At 46.8% G+C, this 19,885-nt stretch overlaps 1 protein-coding gene across 18 annotated transcripts in view; it reads right to left on the reverse strand.

Annotated features, from left to right (window-relative positions):
- PLEKHA7 (pleckstrin homology domain containing A7) overlaps window positions 1–19,885 on the reverse strand; it is a 213,581-nt gene that overhangs the window by 39,189 nt on the left and 154,507 nt on the right. For 15 of the 18 annotated variants that reach the window (XM_032639737.1, XM_032639732.1, XM_032639734.1 and 12 more), the window contains 2 exons: window positions 9,686–10,156; window positions 141–663 (listed from right to left, as the gene is read on the reverse strand). In XM_032639737.1, the coding sequence (XP_032495628.1) occupies window positions 141–663; window positions 9,686–10,156 (994 nt within the window). The remainder of the gene's footprint in view (window positions 1–140; window positions 664–9,685; window positions 10,157–19,885) is intronic. The other 3 variants (XM_032639739.1, XM_032639738.1, XM_032639745.1) reach the window with 1 other exon arrangement.

Consider the following 19,885-nt stretch of genomic DNA (forward strand, 5'->3'; position numbering starts at 1 on the left):
CACCCGGCGCTAAAGTACAGTACTACGTAAGTGTTACCTATCATTTTCCTACATTGCTCAAGTTTGTGTTCAAACCATGTGAGGCTCCTAACGCCCTAATGCTGGGCCCCAGCAGCCTGGCAGGGCGTCCGGAGTCTCACCTTGGTGGTGTGGCCCCATGTCTTCCTGGGAGAACCGCTCAGTGAGATGTCCACACTCCTCCTCCGGTCCGGTGGCCTCACAGTGACCCTCTCTGCTGGCGTGTGTGGCCGCCGGGGTGGGAAGGACCTCAGGGCTCCCGGGGGAGGGATGTCCGAGGGAGATGGAGGCACAGAGATGGAGCGGGGCACCTCTAGCATGCTCCTGCTTCGGCCCTGGTCGGTGAACTCTGGGGAACCGGCACAGATGGGCGCCGTGGGGCTGCCGTGCCGGAACTGCTGGCGTTGCTGCCACTCGTAGAGCTGCCACACGGTGCCATCCCGGTGTGCCCGGCGCTCCTCACTCGACATCTTCAGGTGGCTGGCTCGGTCCTGCGCGTACTTGTAGTCACTCGGCAGGTTGCGGGGAGGGGGTGAAGAGCCTCCTGAGGGGTGTCGGCTGCTCCTGGGAAGAGTCTGGTAGTTTTCTGGGAAGGACAGGGATTGGCTGGGACCGTGGCGAGGAAGGGTCTGGTCCAGGGGCAGGCTGAGGAGAAAGGAGAGCACAGGTAAGAGGACCAGCAAGGGGTCTGCTGGGCTTCTGGAAACACAGCTAGGCAAAGCCACAAAGCCAGGCACGTGAGAGAGCCCTGTATGAACCCCAAAGAACAATCAACGCAGACACCCAGGACTTCAGTCACTTCTTCCCTTTGCAGAGGATTCCTAAACCACCTTATCCATCAACGTTGGAGGGTCAACCCCCCTACCAGGCCGACTTGGCTGCCCCACTTCAAGTGCAGCGTGATTAAACCTGCCTCTCCCTCTTGCCATCAGTCAGCTTTTCCATCAGGCGTGCATATCTCTAGGAGATGCCTCGTGATTCTCCCGGTCACCAAGATGTTCCCCAGCACCAAGCCCCGGAGGTTCTTAAAGGAAGTGGCTGGCATCAGTTCCTTTCTTTCCCTATTACTTTAATCCAGATCCTGATTAACTACCTCCACCCGGACAACTCTGAGACCTTCCTAACTAGTTTCCATGCTGTACAGAGTCAACTGCTTGGATATAATCACTCCTGTGCTCCAAAACCATCAATGGCTCCCTAATGCTTATGAAATAAAATCTAACCCCTTTCTCCTGATACTCTCAGCTCTCTAGCACCTGACCTCAACCCACCTTCCCTTACTGCTGTTTTCTCACTGCTCCTCCTACCCGGGCCAGGATCAAACTGGGGCAAGTTGGCCGTCAAGGGTCCAACATTTAAGGAGGCACCCCCCTCTCAGGTGTACCCCTGCACTTGCTGGAGCCTGAGTGTGAGGGCCTCACCCTAATCTTGCCTGGCCTCCTACACACTTGGACAACTTTCTGCAGTAGAAAAAGCAGAGGAAGTCTGACCTAGGGTTGAATCCACTGGCTGTGTGACCTTAGGCAGCTTACCTGACTGCTCTGAGCCTCAGCTTCCTTACCTATAACATGAGGACAGAGCTACCTCCCTCCTAAGGCTGCCCTGAAGAATACATGAGACAGGAAGAGAACACAGGCTCCTTGCCTGACACACAGGCAGTACCTTCACCAGTGGGTGCTCCCTTCCCACTTCTCTCTCCTTACTCTCATAATACTGTTCCTCCTTCCCCTACCTGTATGGGCTCACCTTACCCTATCACCAAATCTCACTCATTCTCCAGGACACTGTCCCATGCCTCTTCCACAGAGGCCTTCTGCAATGCCACAGCCCTCAGGGTTCCTGCCCTGCTCTGACCTAGTTACTGTATAGTCTGTAACTTTTCCAAGGTCCTGTATTGATGTAACCTTTTCCTACCCGTAAGCTGTCTCTTCCCCAGACAAGCTGTAAATCCTTGCTGCACAGCAACTGTGTCTTACACTCTGTGGTGTTGTCCGCGGCCTGAGAAAGTGCTGACACATGACCAGCCCTTCAACAAATACTCCAGCACACAAAAGCCGGATAGGATGGTGAAAACTACTACCGACCAGCCATCTTATTTTCTGAAAGAAAAATTCAGCAAGGGCCAACTACAGTTTTATTAAGCTTTAAAAGTCTAACCTGAGAGGCAGCAGGATGTAAAACGGACAGGTTCTGGAGCCAGGCCTGGGCTGGAATCCTGACTCTGCCTTTACCTATCAACTTTATCTAACAAATCTTTATACAGCGGCGCTCACCAGACCTTGTTCTAAGCTCGAAGTGTAGTCCAGCAGCAACAGCACCACCTGGGAGCTTGTCAGAAATGCAGGTTATCAGGCCCCACCTGAAATCAGGAACCCTGGAGGTGGGGCCCAGCCACCTGTGGTTTAACAAGCCCTCCAGGCGGTTGATGTTTGAGAAGTGCTGTTCTAATTGTTTTTTAACTCATTGTATCACTCTCCTTACTGTAAAATGGGGCTACTAAGAACCATTTAATAGATTGTTGTGAGGGTTAAAAGTAGTTGTCATTCAAAAAATGGGGGCTTTCTTCTCCTTTTTTATCGTTATCTTTGCAATTACGGGAAGTAATTTTAAGATCTCTTCAGCTTGCCCAGCTTGTCTCCTTGCCACCAGGTGGCAGGGTTTGCTATGGATTTCCCAGAGTCAGAGGGGAATGTGTCTCTGAGGAAGGGGCAGTGCCTGAACCCTCAAACAGCAGTGGTGGCACTGGCAGAAACCAGGCTGGGGGCTTCCCCCGGGGAGTTCATGACTTTACTAACCATTGCTCATTCTGCCTGAAGCAAAATGCAAACGAGGCAAAGCACGTCCCCAAAGACCCCAGTGCAATGGTGAGTCCTGGTGCCAGAGGCCAAACCACAGTAACCAACGGATGGTGGAGGGAGGGACACAGGAGGTAGGGTTGTAAGACGAGGTAAAGGTCACCCTGGAGCAGGCAGGAACGCGCAGAGCAGCTCTGTCCTAAGAGCAGATCCATTTGCTGGCCCCCAACCCCAGCTTTATCCAAAAGAAGGCTCGAGGTCTCCTGCCCTCAAATCCCGCTGTGCCACGGGGGGGCTCCCTTTCCAAAAGGCACCTATATATTCTGATGTAGCCCCTATAAAATGGTCATATCGAAACGTGAAATCAAGTTTTATAACCAATTACTTACGCAGCAGGCAGTCCTTACCTGAGCTTCCACATCGGTTGTGCAGGACCTTCCACGTTTTACTCTGTTCCTCGTGGTAATGTTTGCATCCCTGACTCAACACCCACCCCTGCCATTATATTTTACAAGTATGCATTACTTTAAACACCGGGGAAAAAATGGAAGGCTAGAATTTCGAAACAACCTCATAGAATGTGGTAAGATTCTAAGGGTGTATCAGTCTGTCCTTGCAAACCATCATTCTAAAGGAGTTTTAAAAAGTGAAATATAATATACATCTCCAAGCACTAAAAGAACAATTAGAAATAATTCCCTATGTGGTCTAGAGCCGAGAATATGAGATCATATTACAGTTCAAATAACCCTCCTTCCAATTTAGCACAGTCTCAATCATACACGGAGCGGGGATAACCCTCTTCTGTACTATCAACAGGAGGTTCCTTTATTGAACAGCCAGAACTACTTATTACTTGACTGTGAGAAATTACAAACACACCTTTAAGGAAAAAAAAAAGATAACTCTGATATGCAATATGCTACAAGTGAACGATCCGACGTGGAGCACTCGGCTTACGCAGAGGCTGACGGCTTTCTTCTCAAAGGGTCGTCTTCAAGCCCTCACGTTTACTTTTCAGCCCCCTGAGAACTATTTCTATCATTAGACTGAGATTCCTCTTACTGAGTGCTCAGTGACCTCCAAGGCCAACAAACTGTTTTCATTTGGACCTAATGTCTCCCTGCCCCTTAGATAAGAAGGGCTCGAACTCCCCCCTCACATCCTAGGGACAGTCCGACGCCTTCCCCAACCACCTCTTATCTCCTTGCAGTTGACTTCTCATCCTTTAGCTCCCCATGTGCCCCCAGCCCTCATTATGTGTAGCAGAATAACGTAGGTCTGTGGGCTGCCAGAGTTATGTAGAGACATTTCACAACCACAACTTATAACTTACATAACTTACAACTTATACCAGCGGTACGGCTTTGCAAAGTCCTTTCTGCACCCCTGCCACGAAGGGTTTCTCAATGGCCATGCCTTCCTTCTGGTTCCCTTTGGCCTTCCCCTCGCATTACTCTGCCTCCTGACTTAACTTCAAAATTCTAGTTCTATTAAGAAGGTCTACTCATCTAAGCCCATCAAGAAGCTCAGTGGAACCAAAGGCCTCTGCTACTGAGCATGAGACTAGCAGAGAGACCCTGACCTTCCAGATTCTCCTTCCGTGGTACCCAGCCTCCTTAGAAGGCACCACATCCAGGGAGCAGTCTCCTGCTGCCCACTGGACTCCTTCCGAATGAAACTTCCCTCACCACACTCCGGTTTTCCTCCTCCATCTTCTGCTAGACTTCTTTATGCAGACTCTGCTTTTGCCCACCCCCTTGGACTGGAGATCCTCAGGGTTCTGCCTTTGGCCCTCTGCTATTGTTCTAAGCTAGTTATTCTCAACCCTGATTACATGTTAGAATCACCAGGGGTAGGGGGCGGTTTTGAAAACTCCTGATGTCCAGGCTGAAATTCGGATCATCAGAATCAGATTTTCCAGCATGGGACCCAGGCCTCAGTAAATGTCAAACCTCTCTCATATACTGGTATCACCTGGAGAGCTTTTAAAACAGACTGATGGGGCTTCCCTGGTGGCGCAGTGGTTAAGAATCCGCCTGCCAATCCAGGAGACACGGGTTCAAGCCCTGGTCTGGGAAGATCCCACATGCTGCGGAGCAGCTAAGCCAGTACGCAACAACTACTGAGCCTGTGCTCTAGAGCCCGTGTGCCACAGCTACTGAAGCCCATGTGCCTAGAGCCCGTGCTCTGCAACGAGAGAAGCCATCGCAATGAGAAGCCCGTTCACTGCAACGAAGAGTAGCCCCCGCTCACCGCAACTAGAGAAAGCCCGTGCACAGCAACAAAAGACCCAACACAGCCTAAATAAATAAATAAATAATAAAATAAATAAATTTATAAAAAAAAAAAAAAACAGACTGATGCCCTCACCTTGCCCCAGACCAAATAAGGCAAAATCTCTTGAGCAGGGTCTCAAATGACCAAATTGTGCGGCCACGATTAAGAACCACTGCTCTAAGCATTCAACCCTCAGTGATCTTGACTACTGCCAGGGCATCAGTTACCACCTCCAGGGCAATGACTTCCAAATCTCTCCCTAAGCTGAACCCACATTCGCTATAACCTACGGCTTATCTCCACCTGGCCACTCCACAGGTACCACATTCCCCTTCAAGCTCATTTCTTTCTCCCATGCTCACACCTTGTGCACAGCGCTACATGCACCTATTAACCAAGTCAAACTTGAATGTTAACCTCAACTCCACCTGTGGCCCTCCTCACCTTCCAGCCGTGGATGAATCAGTTTCCCAAGCCCTATACCTACCCAATCTCAACGTCTATGTATCCTATCCATCCCCTCCTCACAATCCTCACCATCTTTACCGCTTTTGTTTAGGTCTTCTTCACCTCCTACCCAAAATATGACCGCCTCATACTTGGTCATGTTCTTTCCAGACTCTTCTCCATTTAACCATCTTCTCTATGGTCACCAGAGCAAGCAGTTAACCTAAAACAGTAGTTTTCAGAGATGATGTGGGGTGGGGAAACAGGGACACTTTTGGTGGGGTATAAACTCAAACAGCATTGTTGAAGGTCAATTTTGTAATATCAATCAAAATTAAAATCACATATATCCTTCGACCTAGTTATTCCACTTCAAGTAATTTGTTCTTCAAGTATACCTGCACTTGTTTGCAAAGACAATTAAGCACGGATATTCACTGCAGCATAGTTTGTAACAGCAAATGTTTATAACCAACCTAATTATCCATCAATAGGGAAATGGTATAAAGATCACTGTAGATGCATACAATGCCAATACTCTGCACCATTTCAAACTAATAATATGTCTATATGTGCTGATACAGATAGCCAAGATATCTTAAAATATCTATCGATAAATTTATTGATATGTTAAGTGGAACAAAGCAAGGTGAAGAACATGGATTTTTGTTTTGTTTTTAACATAGTGGTTGGTCTTTGGGGAGTAGATCTAGGTTTCTGAAATAAAATGAGGGCACTCATTTTTCAGTATTTACCCATTGGTCTTATTTGGATTTTTTACCTTGTAAGTAGATTACTGATTATTTGAGGGTACTGAGAAAAGAGAGATTTACACATTTAGCTATGAATTTGGTGGTGAATTAGTAATGGGTACAGAGAAAACTAAGCAAGCTATAAGCATGAAAATTATCAATACCAGAAAATAAAAAACTGTACCACAAATGAAATTTAATTATTGTATACTACATGGCCCAGCTGTGAATATTTATACTTCACATTATGTAATAATGTAAAAACTGACTAGTGATCTAAACAAAAATTATGCTATAACTATATTATGAAGCTGGGATAAGGGTAAGTGTGTCTTTGGAAAGGAAAGGTAGAGGGGGGGAATAAGAGACTTGAATCTTTATCACCTAGAGTAGAATGTTGATAGCTAACTAAAACTGAAAACTCAAGAAACAGCAGTATAAGTTACCTTATTTGGAAATATAGAGATAAATACATAAAACTACTAAAAGAATTGGAAGTGGTTGCCTCAAAGGTGGTGGAATCAGGAATAGGGATGGATGGGGTCATACTACTTAAATTCTTAAAACTATATACAGGTATTACTTTAATAAAAATAAGTTTTTTAAACAAGGGGTAATTAAAACTGCCATTCTGGGCTTCCCTGGTGGCGCAGTGGTTGAGAGTCCGCCTGCCAATGCAGGGGACGTGGGTTCGTGCCCCGGTCCGGGAAGATCCCACATGCCGTGGAGCGGCTGGGCCCGTGAGCCATGGCCGCTGGGCCTGCGCGTCCAGAGCCTGTGCTCCGCAACGGGAGAGGCCACAACAGTGAGAGGCCCACGTACCGCACACACACACACAAAAACCTGCCGTTCTCATTTTGGGTGGGGTACATCAGAATAGCCTGGGAAATTTATTTCTTCACCATATTCATGGACCTGCTGTGTGAGAACTGAGATGAGGTAAGGAATATCTATCTAGTCTGAAAAATCTCCTGAGGCCTCTTCCCTGCCGACACCCTTCAAACCACCCTCCTAAATATTAGACACTATCATGCCATGCTCCTGTTTTAAGTCCATCAATGGCTTTCATGGGCCTTCAAGATTAAATCCAGACTCTTCAGTAGGAAATACAGGCTTATCAGGGCCAAACCCATGCCCTTTCTATCTGCTTCTATTTCTGGTTTCTCCTGCTTTTACCTGCCCTTGTCAGCCCCATACCGACTTCAGTTCCTAAGAGTTGCTATCAATGCATATAAAAGGAAACAGCTAACTTATCACGAGTAGCTTCTCTCTGACACACTGTCTCCTCTACTGGATCCCCCTTCTGTTGCTAACATCCAAGTTGGGATACCACTTGTGCACTGATTGCTCCCAATCAGCATGTCCAACCAGATGTCAAACCTCCACGCCACAATCCATATCCAAGTGCCTAACCTAACACCTCCCTCACTGGATAGTTAATAGGTTTCTCAAACTTAAAAGTCCCCAAAATGGAAACCCCGATTTGCCCCCAAAACTTGTTCCTAAGCCTTCCCCATCTCAGCAACCACCCGGTTGTTAAGTCAAAATTTAAGGAGTCATCCTTGTTCCTCTTCCCTTTCTCTCATCCTGCACATCCAATTCACTGACAAGCTTTTCTGTTTCAATCTCCAAAATGTACCTCAAATCTATTTCTTTCTATTTCCATTGGCACCATGCTGGACTACTGCAACAGCCTCTTCCCTAGGCTCTTATCTTCTTTGTGAATCAGATCACATCATTTACCTGTTTAAAACCTTCCAGTGGCTCTCCTTATTGCTTTTTCAAATAAAATCCAAATTCCTTACCTTGGACTATGAGGACCTGCACGATACCAACCCCTGACAGCTTTCCAATCTCACTCAGCAGTAAGGTCACTTAGAACTACCTCCTAGGAGGTCTACCTAGCCCAGCACCAAGAATAGCAGCTTCCCTCCTCTGTGTCCTTGGGCAGTAGCTATTTTCAATAAAACACAAAATCTGATCAAACAGAACTGACACCTGGTCTGTCCCAGGAGGGAATGGGAAGGTATCTTAGCTACAACACAAAGGGCCTTCCTTCTCCTAGTCTGACCCACAACAATGTCTACCAACTGCTTAGGGAGTTTCCATTAACTCCCAGTGAGTTCTCCACCATCTAACCTTACAACAGCCCACCTGGACCAGATTAAAGAAGTTACACAACCCACACATGCATACAACACCCACATATTCACAACAGCCCCACCCACCTAAAAAGAGGCCTAGCCTATTCCCCTTGGAGCACCACCACCTCCAGACCCCATAGTGGAAAGTGTGGGCCTCACAGCATGGAGAATGGAGAGCAGCACTTTAAAGCATGTGTATCAGGCCTGTGGCAGACTTGGCCTGAGCTCTGACACATTCACTGTGGCCCCTCCAGCCCTTGGCGGGTTTTCTGAATGCACCACGACTTTGCTATCTCGTCTCCAGTCTGGGGTTTGTTTTAGAAGCCTGAGGATGGGGCTTCCCTGGTGGCACAGTGGTTGGGAGTCCGCCTGCCGATGCGGGGGACACAGGTTCATGCCCTGGTCTGGGAGGATCCCACATGCTGCGGAGCGGCTGGGCCCGTGAGCCGTGGCCGCTGAGCCTGCGCGTCCGGAGCCTGTGCTCCACAGCGGGAGAGACTACAGCAGGGAGAGAGGCACGCGTACCGCAAAAATAAATAAATAAATAGAAGCCTGAGGATGGCGAGGGGGATTTGCTGTCTTCAAAGTGAAGACAACACACAGTGGCTTCTAAGGACAATGTGGAAGCTGAGTGACCCTGAATTCTTCACATTCATAAATGTGTCCTAATTAATCTAAAATTATAATAAAAAACAGATAGTGCTTTGCAAATAGCAAGAGATGCATTCCCTCTAAATAATTAAAACCACTTCTTGAAGGAATGGGTATAATAAAGCTTAATGTCAACAGTGCCTGAGCACTTCTCTACGTGCCTGGAATTAAAAACGGATCTGTATTTACTCTAGCTGCTATAAATATTTCCCGGATGCAGAGAAGTAGCTAAGTAAGAGGAGAAGATCAGTTACTGTCTACATGCCGACAGTCCCAAGGCATGCTCCCTGGGGAATGGGAAACCCCTACCCCGATATAATCTCGTGTGTACTTGGGAGGCTCACGGACTGAGTCTAAACTCTGCCTTTGCCGCTTATCTGTGTGCCCTGGGCAGGTTCCCATACTTCTCCAAGCCCCAATTTCTTTGTTTATAAATTGAGGCTATCACCCCTCCTTGCAAGGCTGTTGCAGGGATTTATGGAGATAACAGAGGTAGAGTTCAAGGCCGGCATGTACCAGCATGTGCTGGGTAAGTGATAGCTACTCTTATGACATTTTTATGCTCATTAGCGGCAGCGATCCTGAGTCCACTACTGACCTCCTGCCGTCCACCTTCTGGGTCTTTGCCCACTGCTCCACGTGCGCCAGGCTGCTCTTCCTCTGGCTGTGCTTCTCAGCGTTGGTCCTGGAAGGAAAGACCCGCTGGGACCCGCCAGTCCCGTTCTGCTCTCCTGGGCCAGATGTGCCAGGCAGCACACCATTCCTCTCTGCCCTTTGGGGCTGGGCCTGCTGGCCTCTCGGGCCACAGGGTAAATCCACGAACAAGGCTTCCTCTTCGGTGGGTGAGTATGGGGACCTGGCCTTGCTCCTGTCCCGCTTGCCCTCCAGTGGGTCCCTCTGGGAGCGGTACCGGTCTTCCTCCTGCTCCCGCCTCTCGAATCCAAAGGAATCCTCGTGTTTGCGATGAGAACAATCCCTTGCATGTCCGGGTCCCATGCGGCCACATTCTCGACAGGACTCTGTGTGGTTGGCCTGGGGCACCGCCTGCCGCTCCACCTTCTCCATGTCCCTGCAATGACAGCAGCACGTTCAGCCCCATCCAGACTGGAACCCCCAAGCCAAGACTCCCCAAAGGATACACTTTATACTCCAGTTACCTCCAAGCCTTTGCATGGGCTCTTCCCTCTGCCTGGAGCTCCTTTCATACCTATCCCCTTACTCTGCTGGCCTAACTTCTACTCCTCTGAGATCTGGCTTAAATGTCACCTCCTCCAGGAAGCTACCACACACACACACACACACACACACACACACACACACACACACACACACACACTCACTCTAGATCAGGATCTCAGCCGGCCCCACTATCACACTAATCACACTGGACCAAGTAGACTATGAGCTCCTTCAGGCCAGAGGCCCAGCTGCCCATTCACCGTATGCCCAGAACTTCCACGAAATAACGGTACAGAGTAGGAGCTCTATAAATACCCATGAACAAATAAACGGTACATGTGGTATTCTCATGCCTTTCCCTTTTGCTGTTTGTCCACTTGTCTGTCTGGGGCAGGTCAGCTTGGCTAGAAGGCTCCTGAGCCCAGGGTCTCTCCCACTGGCATCCAGCACAGCCCAAAGTACAATTAGCTGCATAATTAACATTCTTCCAAGATGGTGGGTAGAGAATTGGCACAGCAATCTCTTTGTATGACTACTTGTCTATTTTGTCGGGGAACTGCTCAAACAGGAATGCAAGAACACTGACCTGACCACAATTCTTTGAAGTATTATTAGTCAGATTTCAGAGATAAGGAAATGGAGGCACAGAGAAGATAAATGATTTGCCCAAGACCATACTGCTGGGAAAGAGAGACACCAGGGCTTAATCCCAGGCAGACTGCAGAGCCCATGTGCTGTAGCCACTGCTCTCTACTGCCTCTCCAAATGCATGTCCATGATTTGCACACATGCAGACCTGGAAACTGCAAAGGAGAATGGGGTGGGGGTGACAGGGGAGGACGTGAACCGAGGCTAAAGAGCTTCTGGGGCATAGAGAAGGGCAGGTTTCTTTCATTGCCCATCTCGCACTGGAAGCTGCCTTTCTCCCCACCTCCTTGGGTCCTAGTTATGTCTGCCTCCTCATTACTTGATACCAGAGAGACAGCAGCAGCAGCTCCATAAGCTTAGCAGAGTTTAGACTGGGGAGGCAGGGGAACCCACTCCAGCCTAGCTCAGAGGGACCAGAAAAATTACCAGGGAACCTTGAATGGGCAGCTGGTCGACTTGTGCTCCTTGGTAAAAAGGTCCTGGTCTAGACATCCATCACTCCTTGAAATGGCCAAGCCTGAGGGTTCTCCATTTCAACAGGAGAACGAACAATGGAAATGCTGCTGCATTTACATCTTGGTGGCCGGACCTCAGGAGTCCCTGCAACATATCTCAGAACCTCAGCTACCAATAATCAGCACTGATTCAGGGCAGATCAACAGTCAGGGAGCTGGTTAAAACATCAGTGTAAAGTGAAAATACAAACCCTAACACAGGTCTGCTTCTTAGTGTGTGCAGGCTGAACTGTTGGCCTTAACTTAGGCATGGAAACTGAGAAAAGCAATCTCACATCTCATGTCCATGTACTCATGACTTCTCCATGAAAACCCAAAGCTTTGTTGGGGGGGGGGGGGAAGCTTGTTTGGACCTCCTTCTATCCATCACTCGGGAACATCTTCCCCCCCATCTCCCACCCCTCCTTCTAACAGTGTTTCAATTTTCATTTGGGGATCACCCTCCCCCACGCTCAGTCCTTGTGGTTTAAAAGGTGCTGCTGACTCTACAAGTCCCTGCGGAGCTGAGGCTCCAAAGTCTCAGTGACTGGCTCAGAGGCTGACACATCACCCAATCCAGGCCAATCAGAGTTAGCTCTAGGACTCTGGTTGGAGCTGGTCTTGAGCTGCTACGACTACATGGGAAGCAGGTACTTGAGAGTGAAACCAACACCAGGAAAAGCAGACGGAGAGAAATAGAATCTTAAAGACTTGGCCTGAACTCCTGGATTTAGCCATACCTAAACCAGATATATCCTTGGACTTTTTGGTTGTGCATCAATATATTCTGTTTCTCACCTAAGCTAGTCTGAGTTTGGTCTCTATTACTTATAGCAGAAGGAGTCCTATTACATCATTTTATAATGACGTATTTAGATGGTGATCTCCAAGGACCCTTCCATTCCTAAAGTCCAGTGATTCTATAAGCTCAAGTAGTAGGAACATATGGGAAATATTCAGGGACCTGCACTTTAAGAAAAAGCAATTCTTATCGTAAGTTTTTAAAGGGACAACTCTGTTCCACAATGTACACATTACAGGTTTTAACTTTGTCTTTCTTTTCTTCCTTTAATCCTCCCTCCCATCACCACATCAGTGTAACCCCAGCCTTCAAGTCATCTAAGTTGGCCTTTATCTTCTCTACTGTTTCTCAAATTCAGGAAACCACCCCTTAGTGGTGTGCTTAGGCTGCTGTCTAGAAGATTAAAGCTCTGGCTGCCCTCTGGGTCACACCCCAGCCAAGATACTGAAGCTTTATAACCTGCTTACTCCAGTTGTGAGACCGAAGTAACTGTACCTCCTTGTTATTCCCACCACAAAGATAAACAGCCCCTTCTCGTAAAAGCCATGTAGTAAAACGAATATGCACCTAAATGGATGACATTAGAATTGAAGGGAAAAGAGGGTTTCTTCAATCGACAGATGAATGGATAAAGAAGATGTGGTACATATATACAATGAAATGTTACTTAGCCGTTAAAAAGAATGAAATAATGCCATTTGCAGCAACATGGGTGGACCTGGAGGTTAGCATACTAAGTGAAGTAATTCAGAAAGAGAAAGACAAATACCATATAATATCACTGATATGTAGAATCTAAAATATGACACAAATGAACTTATCTATGAAACAGACCCACAGATATAGAGAACAGACTTATGGTTGCAGGGGGTGGGGAGGTGTGGGGATGGATTGGGAGTTTGGGATTAGCAGATGCAAACTATTATATATAGAATGGATAAGCAACAAGGTCCTACTGTATAGCATAGGGAACTATATTCAATATCCTGTGATAAACCAGAATGGAAAAGAATATGAAAATGAATGTATATATAACTGAGTCACTTTGCTGTACAGCAGAAATTAACACAACATTGTAAACCAACTATACTTCAATAAAATAAATTTTAAAATAAAATAAAATAAAATAAGAGGATGTCCTCAACTTCAGAACCCGGGGGTTGTGGGTACTATGTCTTAGCCGAACCAACTGTAATGGGGATTTCTCTTCCTTTACCAATCAACTTCCATGTATTTATTGAGAACCTACATATCCCCACTGGTACAGGCACTAGGGGATATAAGAAAGTAGTAGAGAAAATAGCCTCTGCTGTCAAACCCAGACAATCCTAAAGCCTGATTTAATCATGGTAACCACATTTAATACTGTTCTCATAAGCTGGCCCCAAATCATGGAGTTGGCCAGTCTTTTCTAACCTTGGAATTAACTTATAACTACAAATATTAGTCCCTACTGTGTGTGTACATATGAGTGTACATACTCCGATACATGCCAACACGTCCTGAATATAAAGTTGATTGAGAAAGATAAACCCTTTTCTCAGATTGACACCAGCATTTACTGCAAAACAAACTTTTAGAGGATGGAGAAAAGAATGGCTGTCTGCTTGCTACCTGGCAGCTTTCTAGGCCCTAATACTCGGGGTTATGAACAGCTTCTATTTCCACAGCTGCTGGGACTCACCTCAGATAAGATGCCTTTGTGTCCAAAACGTTCAGGCTCTGGCTGCAGGTAAGAAAGGTGAAGGGAATGTTCCCGACTCCCCCACCTTACCTGACAAACATTTAACTTAGTAAGTTACAGGATTTAAGGCAAAAGTGTTTTTTGGTCTTCTCCCCGTCTCCTTGCGTTCCCGCCAGTGTAACACATGACTTCTCAAATCAGGAGATCCATCACAATAGATTTGCAATGCTCAGTTTAGCACAGTGGTGGGAAAGAATGAAGTATTCCTTGGCTTTCAGTGACGGTGTCATTCAGAGAAGTTGGCCATGCAGGGCACAGATGTTCAGCTAAGATGACACAAGCCTTTCTTGTGCAGGTCATTACTATCGTTGTGAGCACCTGCAATCAGTGACTATTCAAAAACACAGGGAATTCCTGACATTTGGTGACCATTTTGGCTACATGTGTCACTTCTCAAGCTTGAGAAACCCAGAGTGCATAGGATTAGAGCCAGTCAGACCTGGATTCAAGAGCTGGCTCCAGCCCATAGAAGCTGGGTGACCTTGGGCAAGTCCCTAACCTCTCTGGTCTGAGGTTCCTCATCTGCAAAATGGGGACAACGCCCACCTCCTTGGGTCGTTTTGAGGATTAAAGGAGACAATGCACAGAAAGAGCACAACACCAGGGCTGGCACATAGCATGTCCTCAAATACAAATGTACTGGCTTCCGATATCTATTCCCTCCTTCTTCCTTGCCCCAGTTTCTTCAAAGTGGCAATGTACCCAACAAAAAACTTACGTTTACTAACCTCCCTTGGAGCTGACGGTGTAACATAAATCTGGCCAATAAGATGTGCACAGAAATTGCTGGATGGGTTTCCAGGAAAGCCTTTAAAAGAAGGAATGCTTAGGTCTCTTAGCTAACCCTTCCCTTCATCCTGCCTGGAATTTAGACTCTATGCTGGATTGCAAGGTGACAAAAATGAGGATGAAAGCCACCTGCCAAAGTCTGGGTAGAAAGTGAGAAAGAGCCTGGGTCCCTGATAGCATCATGGAGCTACTACATTAGCCCAAATTAACTGACTCTAGATCCCTGCTAGTGAGAAAACTAAAACTCAATTTGATTACGCCACCCTAAGTTGGGTTGTTCTATTACTGGCAACCAAATGCAATCCCTAACTGATACAAGGGGCTGAGCCCATCATTAGCAGGGACTGGGCCACCCCATCTTCAGCACATCACAGCAATGCTTTATGTCTGCTTAGAGAAAATCCTTGTTTTCCCCTGCAAGTGGGAAGAGCACCTATCTCAGACTGAGGATACTTCTATCTTTTTCCTGTCCTTCACAAGAACTTGGAAGTAAACAGATCATACCAAGCAGTTGTACACTGAATATTATTTTATTCTGCCTCCAAACCCTTTATCTCACCAGGAAATAAGGCACAATATTTACTTCTATCTTAATGTTAAACACACACACCCCTGAAATCTCATTCAAAGACTTGGGTGAGAAAAGGAACGACAGCCTGTAGGAGCTTGGCTGGACCTTGGTCCTGTTGGCAGACACAGCCTTCCTGTTGCAATCCCACTGGAGGATCCCTCCCTACTCACCATACCTAAATGACCAAACTAATAGCCCAAGAACAAGGGTCAGGCCACTGATAATCCTTAGAGAGTTTGGTCTGAGCCAGGTGAAGGGCAGAAGTTCCTGAGCACTGACCCCAAGGCTCAGGAGGACAGTGGGCTCAAAAGCTAGAACCCACCCTGAGCACAGTCCATAGACTTGTATAAAAGGCTGAAGAGGATGGGCCCAAAGTCTCTAGGAAGCATGAAGGCAGGCTTGCTCAGTTGAATTAGTTCCTAGATTTGAGGAAGGAAATGGCTGGAGAGAAATGGAGACAGGAATCGGTTTCTACTTTTCCCCAGAGTTAAATAGGGCAGTTCCCCTGGGATGCGGGAAGATAACTTGCTGCCTTTCACGCTCTGCTCTAAATAAACAAGAAGAGGGCCTGTCCTCCCCCAGAGAAGAGTGAGACTGAAGGATAAATGAAACACCAGACTCCCACCTGAGGTCATCACTTGCCTCAGCAGAGTGGCTATCGGCAAAGTCCCCTGCGGGGTTTTAAGGACCTGACAAACCAGACGAAGAAGAAAGGAAAGATATATAATGGCTGCCAGGTCTCCTCACTTTGCTCATTCCTGCCCGGAGAATCCTTCCCTCTTCCTTCTAGCTGCGTAAGTAACGCTCAACTGTCACAGCCCAACCTGGGCCAGTCTGGAGTTCTGGCACGCACCAAGCTCACTCACTTCCCATCTCTCTACGGCAGTTACAGTCTGGGTCATTCCTTTTCTGTGGCCAATGCTTGGTTATTATATGCTGCGTCCTACTGTGTGCCAGGAACCTGACACAGTCCATCTCTAATCCCTACAACAATCTTGCAAGGTCAGTACTGTCAAGCCCAGAGAGGCTGAGGGCAGTCACGTGAGCACCAGATTACTTACAATACATTGTCTCTACTGAAAGATAGGGACTGTGGTGAGCACATACTAACTGCAAAAGTAAGTTAAGCTATAAGCACTTCAAATATATTACCTCTTCTTATCATTGCACAAAGCTAGAGATATTATTGTTTCATTATAGGTAATGAACGTGAAACTCAGAGAGGTTAAGCAACTTGCTCTGAATCATGCAACCAGTGACAAAATTCCATCTGATCCAACTCCAAAGCCCCGCACCTGGGCTGAAAACATGTCTATAAATTACTTCTGTCAAGGGTCCAAGGGGCTTGTCCAACCTCAGGCGTTGTCCTGCCACACTTTAACCAAAGTGATCAGAGTTTGGAAGGCCAAAGATTCCATGCTCTGAGAAGAGTGCAGATAGCCAGAAACGTGTGGGCCACTTCTGAGCAGGCTGAGTCCCCACAATCAATCCCACAGCAGTGCTCAGACTGCTCTCAGACACCACAAGTCCTTATCTGAACATCTTACAGGTAGAAGTTTTGTTCATCCATCCAACCACCCACGAACCCAGCCAGCCAAACACCTACACACCCATCCATTAACTGAATGCTTACTATGTGCCAGGACTATTCTCATTTTCAAGGAGCGTACAGTCTAGCAGGGTGACAGTGAGAAAGCAGGCCAACATAACTTTAACATGAAAGTTCTATGCATAAGGAACGAAAGAGTGCTATAAGCAGAGGCATCTGACACACTGAGGGTCAAAGAAGGAAGAAATATGCATAGGCTAGGACCTGAAGGCTGTGCTGAATCGTCCTAATAAGGGTGAGGGCCAGGGGAGCAGACGAGCAAGGCCCAGAGGGATCCTGGGCCTCACGGTATGGACCTCCATCTACCTGCCAGAGCTCATCACAGTCTCTTCTCCCCCCAGCTCGCTTTGATTGGCCACAACTCCCTAGCTTTCCGTTCCTTGAATAAACCAAGCTCATTCCTGCCTCAGGGCATTTGTAAGTGCCATACCTTCTGCCCAGAACACTCTTCTTCGAAGTTTTACATATGCAACTTTCTTGCATCAATCAGGCCTCACCTCCACACATTCCCCATATGGAGGCCTCCCCTGACCACCCAAACAAAAGTGGCTGCTCCCTGCCCCTTAGTCCCTCCCCATCTCATCACTCCATTTTACTGCCTTCATGCACAGATCATGATAGAAAATCATCTTGCTGATTTGTTTGCCTGTATACGGTCTCTCTCCCCCTCACCCACCCAAGAATGCATGGGACTTCGCCTCTCTATTGAAGACTGCTGCATTTCTCAGTATGCTTAACAGTGTCTGACGCACAATATGCCCTCAATAAATAACTGTAGAATTAAAGACTAAGTGGACAAAAGTACAGACAAACGCACCCAATTCAATAATTTGAGTATGGTTGGGGCTGAGAGGCTAAGGAATAGCATAACGTGAGCCAAAGGCACCTGCAGGGACCAGACTCAGGCAGGGATCAAAAGCCCTAATAAGGAGATTGGATTTTATGCCAAAGGTGACTAGGCTATAAGTTCCTTCAGTCCCAAGACAGGACTATAGTTACACCACAGACCAGAGAGGTTTGGAAACTGATAAAAAGAGATAAGTTGTCTTCCGATAGGCCCTCCTATCTGAATTGCTTGTCAGTTTTGTGAACTGTAACGACATGCTGACCTCCTTGCTTAGTGCTTTAGCTTACTGGAAAGAACAAGACATCCTTAGACAAGAGAAGAATAACCAGTTCAACAGTGGGGAACTCAGAAGACAAATGTCAAGGAGGCTGTAGAGAATCAAAAACCAGAATCCAAAGTCTGGTAAGTGGAAGAACATGGAAACAGGGGAGAAGAAATTATGGACAGAAAGAGGTAGAGGGCAGGCTCTGGCAGCAGTGCTTGGTGCTCCTTACAGCATAGGGCTGGGGTCTCAAGAATACTTGTCTATCAAGAGACCCTTGAGCCTGTGTAGGAAACAAGAGGACAAAGGGAGGAGGTGCAGCAACGGTGCTCAGCACCCTCTGTGGTTAGAGGACATAGGAAGGGGCTGGAGGAGGAGAGCGGCGAGGGGCAGGCTGAGGGACAGCACTGTAGGGAGCCTGGATCGCTGAGCCACAACTCACACTGCTAGGGGATGGGCACATCCTGGCAAGGGAGAGAGTATGATTTGCTCACAGGAGATTAATCATCAATGTAATCCAGAGGATTAACGATGAAACTGGAAGGGTGCAAAGGAAAAAGACCCAATGACATTGTTAAACCAAACCCTATGGAAGCTAGCACATCTGAGATGGAGTATCAACTATGTCTTAGGCAATGTGCGAAGTAAGCACTTTATACACTCATTTAATTTAATCTTTGCAAAAATCCGATAACTTAGAAAAACTGAGGTTGAAAAAGCATACCTAAATTGCACAAGTGACACAGCTAGAAAGTAGTAAAGCTGGGATTTAAACCCCGGTCTACCCAACTTCAGAGACTAAACTCTGGGAGGAGTTAGTACTTAAGGCAAAAGAAATTGATACAGTAGGAAGTGGCCTGGATATTGGTTGCTTACATCTCGTTTACCACATCCCATCAAGTCATTTCTCCTTCCTCTGCCCATAACCCTAGCATTACTTGGGAATCCACCCCTACCTGGCTCTCAGTCCCCATGGTCTAGTTCTCAGAAGTGAAGTATGTATCCCAGGTCTGTGCCAATCAGTACATGCATTCCCTAGCCACAGTATGTGATTTTGGGAATCAATGTGACCTAAGCCTGTCTAATCAGAATAAGACCTCTGGATAAGACTCTGGCTCTTTCCTGCTGAACTTAACTTGGACAACACAAGTCTGGGGCTACTGCAGCTACCTAGCCACCAGGTCCCAGATATGCCAGGGACCTCCACATGGAGTTTAAGAATGAATCCAGCCCAGGCAGGCAGAGCCTGAGAGAATTACTTGAAATGATACTGTCTGAGCCTTGAACCCAACTGTTTCTAAAGCTAGAAGCTATCCTGAACTTTTCATTGACATGAATCAATAAATTCCTCCCCTTTTAAGGTAAATTTGCATTTTCTTTTACCTGCAGTCAGAAGTCCTAATGCACCACATTCATAAAGAAAGCATTTGCCTGTATGAATAAGGATAGAAGCTTTTGGGTGAGAAACAAGGAGGGAGAGAACAAAAAGCTATGGTTGGGGCCACCCACGTAACAGAGATGGAGGTTTTGCAAAGCAGATCACCAAAGTGGAGGAGAGGCAAGATGTAGTCCTGCATGATGAATACTTCTAACTAACCAAATGTCTGACCATCTTATTCTGGTAAAACAGAACATTTAATAAGTCTGAATTTCCTTGGCTGATAATTTCATCTCTCAGAAAATTAAGAGGAAATGTTATTCTGCTTTTCGTCTGTGTCAGAAGGTATAACAAGTTTGTTTTTTTTCAAATGGGGAAAAAACCTTGGGCAAAGATGATTATGGGATTTTAAGAGTTTATTAAGAGCATAGTAAGAACACATTTAAAAGTTCAGGAAAAAGCTAGGGACAATACA

Source organism: Phocoena sinus, chromosome 8 (genome assembly GCF_008692025.1).
Source record: "Phocoena sinus isolate mPhoSin1 chromosome 8, mPhoSin1.pri, whole genome shotgun sequence".
Taxonomy (NCBI): domain Eukaryota; kingdom Metazoa; phylum Chordata; class Mammalia; order Artiodactyla; family Phocoenidae; genus Phocoena; species Phocoena sinus.